This window comes from Arachis ipaensis, chromosome B05 (assembly GCF_000816755.2).
Source record: "Arachis ipaensis cultivar K30076 chromosome B05, Araip1.1, whole genome shotgun sequence".
Classification (NCBI taxonomy): Eukaryota; Viridiplantae; Streptophyta; class Magnoliopsida; order Fabales; family Fabaceae; genus Arachis; species Arachis ipaensis.
In genome coordinates, this window is record NC_029789.2 from 112,513,035 (window position 1) to 112,525,005 (window position 11,971).

General features: G+C 41.4%; 1 protein-coding gene across 1 annotated transcript; it reads right to left on the bottom strand.

The window, feature by feature from the left end:
• On the bottom strand, positions 6,389 to 7,168 carry LOC107640892. Its single transcript, XM_016344396.1, has 2 exons — positions 6,629 to 7,168; positions 6,389 to 6,571 (listed from the first exon to the last, which is right to left on the bottom strand). The coding sequence occupies exons 1-2, from the start codon at positions 7,166 to 7,168 to the stop codon at positions 6,389 to 6,391; spliced, it is 723 nt and encodes a 240-aa protein (XP_016199882.1).

Below are 11,971 nucleotides of genomic sequence, written 5' to 3' on the forward strand. Positions count from 1 at the left end.
ATTGGTGATTTAAGGTTGTTAGTTAGTTCTAAGACCAATTATGTCCACTTGACTTACCCCTCCGATGTTAGAGGACAACTAAGTGGAATTAATCCTTTGTAATCACCATGTTGTGTGTAACACCCTACCACACAGAGTCTTATACTTAAGTCATAAAATAGAGGTGGCAATGTATTACGACCTCCAAAAGTAAAATTTAGTACGTATAGTAGTGTAAAAAGATTTATAACTAGGAGCATTTGAAGAAAAATGGGTAAATCAAAACCGTTTAAATCAAAACGCGCAGCACTCCGATCGATAGTGTAAACGAACAGATAAAGAGTAAGCTGACACTAAGAGATATACAAAAGGATGCCAAAATACATATATCAAGACTCGGGACTCGGCTTGCGAAGATAACCGGTCCGAGCATATAAGTATACATACATATATATAAGAGAATTACCCAAAAACAACCCCAAAAGACAAAATACAAAACCTGCTTTTCCAAAATGACCTCTAAGAGGAGTAATTACAAAATACATATACAGTGGAGAATATAAGTATCTAAACAAGTATATAATGTCCAAAATAAAAACCCAAGATACAAGGATCTCTGCCAAAAAGAAGTCTCCAGCATGCCTCAGCGAGGAGCCTCACGTCCTGCATCTGAAAACCACAAAATCCGCATGGGTGAAAGCCAGAGGTTCTTAGCATAGTAACAGTGCCCAAATATCTAACATGTAATGTCCTGGGAAAGCCGAAGGCAATCCTAGAACTTCCATTTGCATACTCAAAGCATATAAACAATTCTAATCCATAAGAATCAAAAATAGGTAACTAACCAAGGGTCTCCATTCTAACTACAAATCCCCATTCCAATTCCTACAAACCTCCCAACCGCCAACAGTAATTGAGATGCAAACACAAGTATATCAAACAAAGAAATGCACAAGTAGGAAGCAGATAAGACAATTAGGCAATTAGCAAGTAATGATGCAGTCAATTAGGCAATCCAAACAAATCACATATAATGCATATGATGCATGTCTATCCTAGTGGTTGATGAGTCTCATCTGTCGGTTATAAAGCCAACCCGACAAGTCCTCGTAGCTAACCATTGGACTGTCCCTCTGTCGTGCATCCCCAACTCGAGTTATATTCAACATAAATCATAATTTCATATATATCCAACACCATCACTGGTGTATATTTACGAGGACGAGCTCATCCAGAACTTTCACAGTATCCGGCCACACTTACGACATAGGGTCAGCAGAGTATCGAGTCTCCACCTGGAACACGTGGTGGCTAGCCACTGCTTTCACCCAGGGAAACTCGTATCTCATATAGGTGGAGTGCAATAATCCCAATAATCACAATTCAGCATATATGCATATAAATCACAGTCATATATTAACATTCATCTCAATCATCTGGCTTACAAATCATAATCCGTAATCAGCCATAATCATCATTATACACAGCCATTCACCTCATATCATACCCCAGCTATTCGGCTCATATCATATACAGCATTCCACCATCCTTCTCAACAACTCATATCATCATAATTCATCATACTCAATGTAACATCCCTTTTCTTCCTCCACAAGTTACCCTCTTCCCTAGCTTACTCCCATTCACTAGGTATTTTACATCAATTCAAGATTTAGGGGATGAAATTGGGGGTTTATAAGTGTGAAACAACATCTCAAAAGGTTACAAGCTTGTTGGGAATGTGAAAAACTTGAAAACAATAGCTTTAGAAAAGAACTGGGTCGCGTGCGTACGCACAAGGGTGTGCGTGCCCATGCCCAGAAGCATTTTTAAACATGTGTGTGCACAGAAAGCGAAATCTCCAGGGTTGTGTGTCCACACAAGGTGTGCTAGCGCCACCAACAGCGTGCCATTCCCAACGTGTGCGTGCACACAGGGTTGTGCATATGCACAGCTCGAAATCCTTCGTTGGTTATGTGTGCGCACAGCGTGTGCTAGTGCTCCCAGCAGCAGCCCCATTCCCGCATGTGCGTACGCACAGGTCCAAATTCCAGCAAGGTGTGCGTGCGCACACAATCCAGAAATCACAAATTCTGCAGAAGTTGCAGAATTCAGATTTTTGGCCCGAACTTCCAATGATCATATCTCCTTCCTCAAAAATCAGATTTCCACCAAATTTAAACCATTTTAAAGATTATGAAATTATCTTTCTTATATAAACATCATCAAATTCCAAAAACAATTGCTCAAGATATGATCCGTTGAAGTTCATCAAAATTCCATTTTTACCAAAACTTATAAACTCCCCATTTTAAAACATACACTTACCAAACTCATTCAAAAACCAGCCAAACTCAGTTATTCAACACCAAATACTTCCATCCACTCATTTAATCGTCAACCCCCTAAACTATCCTTCATTTAACCAAATCTCAATTCAACAAATCCCACATGATAATCAACATTTCATACTTCAATTTCCAATCAACATTCAAATTTGCCAATTACCATATATTCTCAGATATCAATTTTTACATTCCCAACATGCTCATCAACAAGAGCTTCAACATAATCATCAATTAAACACATTAATACACATCACGTACACATTACATGCTTGCCAACCATTATCATCATAAATTCATATATCCAATCCAAATCCAAATCACCCCACAATTACATCAACATTTCATAATCCACTAAATACATACATAACCACACAACATATACCATTCATCAACCACATCAATAGCTCCAAGAATCTTATCCTAGGGCCACTAGCCTACGTTTTCACAACCACATTACATTTTAGATACAGAAAACCGAAACCATACCTTGGCCAATTCCCGCTCAACTTGGAACACTCTTTAATTCAACCCCTAAGGTCTCCAAAACCTCACCAACAGATTTCCAACCACAAAAGCTCCTTTCCAAGCTCTTCAAAATCACCAACCAAGCTCCAAAACACACATATATAATGCCTAAGTCACAATATCACATCAAAACACAATAACTCAATACTCAATACCTCAAATTCAACATTCTCACTAGGGTTTGAGATACTTTACCTCACCCATGGGTCAAGGCGGCAAGAACAAGCCTTCCCTTCAAGTTAATTTGATCCTATAACACAAAGTACCTTAAAAATCTCAACATTTTTAGCCATGAAACTCGAAACTAAGGGCTGGAATTCAAAGAAGAAAACGTGGCTTACCTCAAGATTGATTGTGTGGGTTTTGTAGAGCTCGACGCCGCGGTCGTGTGGCTGCAAACGGTGCGTCAATCGGATCAAAAGATATGATCAAAGGAAGGTTGAGGTGAATAGGAGCAAGGGTTTATGTCATCCCCCCCTTCTCCCTTGTGTGTGTTCAGCGTGTGTGTGCTCTTGGAGGAGAGAGAGTGCTGAGCTCTCTCATTAATTGAGAGCTTGGCTGGGACCTTGGGCCCAACTTGGGTCCGATTGGCCCGGTTTGGCCCGTTCGGCCCAATCTTGGGCCAATTTCTTTAAAATTGGTGTCAAAATTCTCGTTTTAAATTTCTCTATCACATTAAACCATAAAAACCTCATTTCTCATTTTCTAGAATATATTTTAATTTACGGGTTAATTAGCCATTAATTAACCGGGTTTTACATTCTACCCACCTAATTGAAAATTTTGCCCACAAAATTCGAGTTCAGTTACCTGAGAATAGGTGTGGGTAGTCTGCTCGCATCTCTAACTCAAGCTCCCAAGTGTGTTCCTCAACACCGGATCGACTCCATGCAACTTTCACTAAGGAAACCTCTTTTCCGCGTAACTTCTTAATACTCGTGTCATCAATTCGGATCGGAGTCACTGGCAGAGTCAAGTCTTCCTTTAACTGGATCGATTCCGGTTCTAACACATGACTAGCATCCGGAGTATACTTCCGAGGGTACGACACATGAAATACGTCGTGCAGGTTCGAAAGATGAGGCGGTAGAGCCATTCGATACGCCACCGGTCCAACCCTCTCGAGAATCTGAAACGGACCGATGTATTAGGGATTCAGCTTCTTCGTCTTAATCGCTCTACCTATACTTGTTGTTGGAGTAACCTTAAGGAAAGCATGGTCTCTTCCTCAAACTCTAAGGGCTTCCGCCTCTGATCGGCGTAACTCTTTTGACGGCTCTGAGTAGTGAGTATCCTATCTCTGATTTTCTTTACTTGTTTGGTGGTTTCGACTATCATCTCAGGCCCCAATAGACTTTTCTCCCCAGCTTCATACCAGCATCGCGGAGATTGGCATTTTCTCCTATACATAGCCTCCTACGGAGCCATTCCAATGCTCGCATGGTAGCTATTATTGTACGCAAACTCCACTAGCGGCATGTACCGATCCCAACTCACCGGCTGATCCAAAACACAAGCCCTCAACATATCCTCTAGGATTTGGATTGTCCTCTCAGATTAACCATTTATTTGAGGATGGTACGCTGTACTCAAGCTCAAACGGGTTCCAAAAGCTCTCTGAAATGTACTCCCAAAATCTCGAAGTGAAACGGGGATCTCTGTCAGAAATTATAGTCATAGGCACACCGTGAAGTCTCACTAATTCTTCAAGAGTATAGTTCATCCAAATGGGTAGAAAGTGAGCCGACTTCGTCATCCGGTCCACAATTACCCAAACAGCATCAAAATCGGTTCTGGTCCTGGCAATCCCGACACAAAATCTATCGCAATGCTCTCCCACTTCCATTGCGGAACCTCCAAAGGTTGCAATATACCGAAAGGTCTCTGATGTTCAATCTTCACCTTTTGACAAGTTAAGCACTTCGAGATATATTCCACCACGTCATTCTTCATACCAGGCCACCAGAACATAGCCTTTAGATCATTATATATCTTAGTACTCCCAGGGTGAATAGAATATCCACTTTTGTGCGCTTCCTTTAGAATGTCCTGCCGCAGAGTCCCAACATCGGGCACAATGATACTACCCTTGAATCTCCATAGTCCATCTTGATCCTCTACCACTCTCCACTGCTTTTCTTGCTCAATAGCTGGCAACACCTTCGGTAACACGTCATCGTTTTGATGAGCCTTCAGGAGTTCGGATTTAAAATCACTTGGGATTTGTAATTGGCTCAAACACAGAGTTCTAGACACTTTCTGAACATTGATCTTCAAACTTTCGAATGCCTTGAATAACTCCTCTTCTCGAAGCATCATCCAAGAAGCATACAACAATTTCCGACTTAGCGCATCTGCCACAACGTTCGCTTTTCCCGGATGATAGTTCAACTCAAAGTCATAGTCTTTCAGTAACTCCATCCACCTCCTCTACCTCATATTAAGATCTTTCATATCAAAGAGGTATTTCAAGCTCTTGTGATCAGAGAAAACTCGAAACTGCATCCCATAGAGGTAATGCCTCCACACCTTTAGCGCAAACACAACCGCAGCGAGTTCCAGGTCGTGCGTCAGGTAATTAACTTTGTGAGGTCTCAACTGTCGCGAGGCATATGCCACCACATTCCAGTGCTGCATCAGCACGCACCCCAGACCCTTTAGTGAGGCGTCACAATACACCTCAAATAGTTCATTCGGTTCAGAAAACACCAGCACAAGTGCGGTGGTCAACTTTTGCTTCAACGCTTGAAAACTCTCTTCACATTCAGAAGTCCAAACAAAAGACGCGTCCTTGGGGGTTAACTTTGTCAATGGCAAAGCCAATTGTGAGAAACCGTTGATGAATATCCGATAGTAGCCAGCTAATCCCAGAAAACTCCTTATCTCAGTAACTGAGACTCCATCACTGCTTCCACCTTAGCAGGATCTACTGATATCCCCTATTTACTCACCACGTGACCCAGAAACTTTACCTCACTCTTCCAGAACTCACATTTTGATAGTTTCGCATAGAGTTTCTTTTCCTTTAGTATCTGCAACACGATCCTCAAGTGTTCTGCATGCTCTTCTTCAATCTTGGAATAAACCAGTATGTCATCAATGAAGATAATAACGAATTTATCCAAAAACAGATGGAAGATCCTATTCATATAGTCCATAAACACTGGAGGAGCGTTTGTCAACCCAAAAGACATTACAGTATACTCGTAATGACCATAACGAGTCCTGAAAACAGTCTTAGGGATGTCCTCTTCTCTTACTCTTATCTGGTGGTAACCAGATCGCAAATCAATTTTTGAGAAAACTCTGGCTCCTTGTAACTGATCTATGAGATCATCAATCCTCGGCAGTGGATACTTATTCTTTATTGTGACCTTGTTCAGTTGTCTGTAGTCCACACAAAGCTGCATACTCTCATTTTTGTTCTTCACCAATAACACCGGTGCTCCCCACGGGGAAACACTTGTTCGGATAAAGTTCTTACCCAACAGATCCTCTAGCTGAGACTTGAGCTCGGCCATTTCTAAAGGCGACATTCAGTAAGGGGCAATCGAGATTGGCCCCGTTCCAGGTACCAACTCAATAGCAAACTCAACCTCTCGGTTAGGTGGGAATTCATCTATATCGTCGAAAAAGACCTCTGGAAACTCACACACAACCGGAATTTGATCCAAGCTTTGCTCATCACCTGAGACTCCCGTGGTTAACAACAAAATACCCTGACATTCGGCCCCAGAGCAACTCACTACTATAGAATTCAACTAATAGTTATTTACCACCACTGGCCCTTCTGTATCTTCCGGCATGAAGTACGCTAACTTTGCAGAACAGTCGAGCAGAACGTGGTTCTTAGATAACCAGTCCAACCCTAAGAAAAGATCAAGGCCGGTCATCGGTAAACAAATCAAGTCATGTACAAAGTCACGCTGCTTGACCCTAAACAAAACTTGCGGACATCCTAGCCTAGTTACCATGGCTTTATGGGTGGCATTATACACCTTCAGGTCATAACCTAAAACCACAATCTTCAATCCTAATTCACTAGCCTTCTCAAATGCAATGAATGAATGTGATGCTTCAGAATCAAACAAGGCATTTAAAATCTGACCAGCCATTTCACATTTACCTCGGATAAGTGTCTCTGATTCCTCGGCACCCACGGCTGAAGTAGTAAACACTCGACTGGGCTGTTGTGCTCTTCCAGCGCCCTGTCTCTGCTTCTCTGGACAGTTGGAGGCTTTATGCCCTGGCTTGCCACATGAGTAACACAATCCCCATCCAGCCTTGCACGGCACACTAGGATGTAACTCCCACATCTGGTACAAGCCTGCTCATTCAGAGGATGCTTTCCAAATCTCCTCCCTGAAGCATTGTTGTTGTTGTTGGGCCTTCTGAAACTGTTCTGACCCTGAGTCCTCTATGGTACGAAGCCTCCTTGCTTGAAAGGTGGACCTCTAGGAGCAAAACTCTTCCCTCGGTTCTGCGGGAATGGTCCCCTCTGACTTCTTCTCTCTGCATCTGCCTTCTTCACACACTCTTTGGCAACTCTGCTCTTGTTTACTAACTCGAAGAAAGTCCTGATCTCCACAGGCCCTACTGAGCTGTAGATATCGCTTCGGAGCCCTCCTTCATACTTGATGCATTTCCACTCCTCGAAGTCTCCCGGAGCTCCTTGACACATGCGGAAGAATCTGAACAGCTCTTCAAACTTGTCTGTGTACTCGGATACAGACATAGATCCCTGCTACAGCTACAGTAACTCAAGCTCCGTTGCTGTTCGGGCGAAATTCGGAAAGTACTTCTTGTAGAATTCTTCCTGGAAGGCATCCCAGGTGATAGGGTCATTGGTGCACAAAATTGTGATTCACAACTCCACACAACTAACCAGCAAGTGCACTGGGTCGTCCAAGTAATACCTTAAGTGAGTAAGGGTCGATCCCACGGGGATTGTCGGCTTGAAGCAAGCTATGGTTATTATGTAACTCTTAGTCAGGAAATTAGTAATAAAATTGATTACGTTTATGAAGAATAAATAGCATAAATTAAATAATACTTGTTATGCAGTAATGGAGAACAGATTGAGGTTTTGGAGATGCTTTGTCTTTGAGTCAGTGCTTTCCTTCCATCTTCTTCTTCACGCACGCAAGGCTCCTTCCATGGCAAGCTGTATGTTGGGTTTCACCGTTGTTAATGGCTACCTCCCGTCCTCTCAGTGAAAAAGGTCCATGTACATGGCTAATCATCTGTCGGTTCTCACTTGTACTGGAATAAGATCCATTGATCCTTTTGCGTTTGTCACTACGCCCAATACTTGTGAGTTTGAAGCTCGTCACAGTCATCCCTTTCCAGATCCTACTCAGAATACCACAGACAAGGTTTAGACATTCCGGATCTCAGGCATGGCTGCCAATTGATTCTAGCTTTTACCACGAAGACTCTGGAGTCATGGAGTTGAACGCTCTGTTGTCAGGAGAGACAATCAAACTCCTGAACCAGGAACCCAAGAGATATACACTCAAGCTATTACAGATAGAATGTAAGTGGTTGTCAGGCACGCGTTCATAGGTAGAGAATGATGATGAGTGTCACGGATCATCACATTCTTCATGGTTAGGTACGAGTGAATATCTTAGAACAGAAACAAGCGTGTTGAATAGAAAATAGAAGTAATTGCATTAATTCATCAAGACACAGCAGAACTCCTCACCCTCAATCATGGATTTTAGAGACTCATGCCGTAGAGATACAATGTAAAATGTGAAAAAATGTCATGAGATCCAAATTAAATCTCTAAAAGTTGTTTAAATACTAAACTAGTAACCTAGGTTTACAGAAAATGAGTAAACTACGATAGATAGTGTAGAAATCCACTTACGGGGCCCACTTGGTGTGTTCTAGGGCTGAGACTTGAGCTTTACACGTGCCTAGGCTGTTTCTAGAGTTAAACGCCAGGTTGTAACCTGTTTTGGGCGTTTAACTCCAACTTGTAACCTATTTCTGGCGTTTAACGCCAGAATGGAACATGGAACTGGCGTTAAGCGCCAATTTATGTCATTTATCTTTGAGCAAAGTATGGACTATTATATATTGATGGAAATTCCTGGATGTCTACTTTCCAACGCAATTGATAGCGTGCCAATTGGTCTTCTGTAGCTCCAGAAAATCCATTTCGAGTGCAGGGAGGTCAGAATCCAACAGCATTTGCAGTCCTTTTTCAGCCTCTAAATCAGATTTTTGCTCAGGTCCCTTAATTTCAGCCAGAAAATACCTGAAATCACAGAAAAACACACAAATTCGTAGTAAAGTCTAGAAATGTGAATTTCGAATAAAAACTAATAAAAATATACTAAAAAGTAATTAAAACATACTGAAAACTACTTAAAAACAATGCCAAAAAGCGTATAAATTATCCGCTCATCACAACAGCAAACTTAAATTGTTGCTTGTCCCCAAGCAACTGAAAATCAAATAGGATTAAAAAGAAGAGAATATACTATAAATTCCAAAATATCAATGAAACTTAGTTCCAATTAAATGAGCGGGACTAGTAGCTTTTTGCCTCTGAACAGTTTCGGTATCTCACTTTATCCTTTGAAGCTCAGAATGACTGGCATCTATAGGAACTCAGAATTTCGATAGTGTTATTGATTCTCCTAGTTCAGTATGTTGATTCTTGAACACAGCTACTTTATGAGTCTTGGCCGTGGCCCTAAGCACTTTGTTTTCCAGTATTACCACCGGATACATAAATGTCACAGACACATAACTGGGTGAACCTTTTCAGATTGTGACTCAGCTTTGCTAAAGTCCCCAATTAGAGGTGTCCAGAGTTCTTAAGCACACTCTTTTTGTTTTGGACCATGACTTTAACCGCTCAGTCTCAAGCTTTTGGCTTGACACTTTCACGCCACAAGCACATGGTTAGGGACAGCTTGGTTTAGTCGCTTAGGCCAGGATTTTATTCCTTTGGGCCCTCCTATCCACTGATGCTCAAAGCCTTGGATCCTTTTTACCCTTGCCTTTTGGTTTAAAGGGTTATTGGTTTTTTCTGCTTGCTTTTTCTTTCTCTTTCTCTCTCTTTTTTTTTCGCCATTTTTTTTTCTGCAAGCTTTTTATTTTTCACTGCTTTTTCTTGCTTCAAGAATCAATTTTATGATTTTTCAGATTATCAAATAACATTTCTCCTTTTTCATCATTCTTTCAAGAGCCAACAATTTTAACATTCATAAACAACAAATTCAAAAGACATATGCACTGTTCAAGCATTCATTCAGAGAAACAAATAGTATTGTCACCACATCAAAATAATTAAACTAATTTCAAGGATGAATTCGAAATCATGTACTTCTTGTTCTTTTGTGATTAAAAAATTTTTCATTTAAGAAAGGAGATGGATTCATAGGACATTCATAGCTTTAATAAATAGACACTAGACACTAATGATCATGTAATAAAGACACAAACATAAATAAATATAAAGCATAGAGAACAAAAACAGAAAAAAATAATTAGACAAGGAGATTAAGGAATGGGTCCACCTTAGTAAGGGTGGCATCTTCTTCCTCTTGAAGAACCAATGATGCTCTTGAGCTCCTCTATGTCTCTTCCTTGCCTTTGTTGCTCCTCTCTCATAGCTCTTTGATCTTCTCTAATCTCATGGAAGGTGCCATATGGTTATGGAAAATTAAAAAGCGGGGCTTTTTTTCACACCAAACTTAAAATGTTTGCTCGTCCTCGAGCAAAAGAAGAAAGAAAAGAGGAGATGGAGATGTGTGGTGGGTTCGGCCAAGGGAGGGTGATAGTGTGTATGAGGGGTTTATGATGGATGGATGTGAGTGGTGAAGAGAGTATGGAGAAGAGTGTTATGGAAAGGTGTGAAGAGGAGAGAAGAAGAAGTGGGGTAGGTGGAGATCCTGTGGGGTCTACAGATCCTGAGGGGTCAAGGACTTAGCATCCCTGCTCCATTGAGGCATGCAAAACGCCCTTAGAGTGCAATCCTGGCGTTTAACGCCAGACTGCTGCTTGTTTCTGGCGTTAAACGCCAGCTTTTCCCCCTTTTTTGGCGTTGAACGCCAACTTGGTGCTTGTTTCTAGCATTAAACGCTAGATTGTAGCTTGTTTCTGACGCCAGCTTGATGCTTCTTTCTGGCGTTAAACGCCAATCTGATGCTTCTTTCTGGCGTTTAAATTCCAGTAAGCTCTTCCTCCAGGGTGAGCTGTTTTTAATGCTGTTTTTGACTTTGCTTTGATTTCTGTGACTCCACATGATCATCATCCTAAAGAAAACATAAAATAAAATTGGAAAACAGAAAATTAACATAGATAAGTAAAAATTGGGTTGCCTCCCAATAAGTGCTTCTTTATTGTCTTTAGCTGGACCTTGCTGAGCTTTTAATCTAGTCTCAGGTTTGAGCATTCTTGCTCAAAATTGCCTTCAAGATAATGCTTGACTCTCTGTCTATTAACAATGAACTTCTTATTAGAATCAATGTCTTGAAGCTCCACATAGCCATATGGTGACACACTTGTAATCACATATGGTCCCCTCCACCGGGATTTCAGTTTCCCGGGGAATAATTTGAGCCTAGAGTTAAACAGCAGAACCTTCTGTCCTGGTTCAAAGACTCTAGATGATAGCTTTCTGTCATGCCACCTTTTTGCTTTCTCTTTGTAAAGCTTGGCATTTTCGAAAGCAGTGATTCTGAATTCCTCTAGCTCATTTAGCTGGAGCAATCTTTTTTCTCTAGCTAATTTGGCATCAAAGTTTAGGAATCTGGTTGCCCAGTAGGCCTTATGCTCCAGTTCCACGGGCAGATGACAAGCCTTACCATACACAAGCTGGTATGGAGAGGTCCCTATAGGAGTCTTGAATGCTGTTCTATATGCCCACAGAGCGTCATCCAAGCTTCTTGCCCAATCCTTTCTACGGGTACTTACAGTTCGTTCTAGGATTCTTTTTAGTTCTCTATTAGAGACTTCAGCTTGCCCATTTGTCTGTGGATGATATGGAGTTGCCATCTTGTGGCTAATTCCATATCAGACCATAGCAGAGTAAAGCTGTTTGTTGCAGAAGTGAGTGCCCCATCACTGATTAGTGCTCTAGGGACACCAAACCTGCT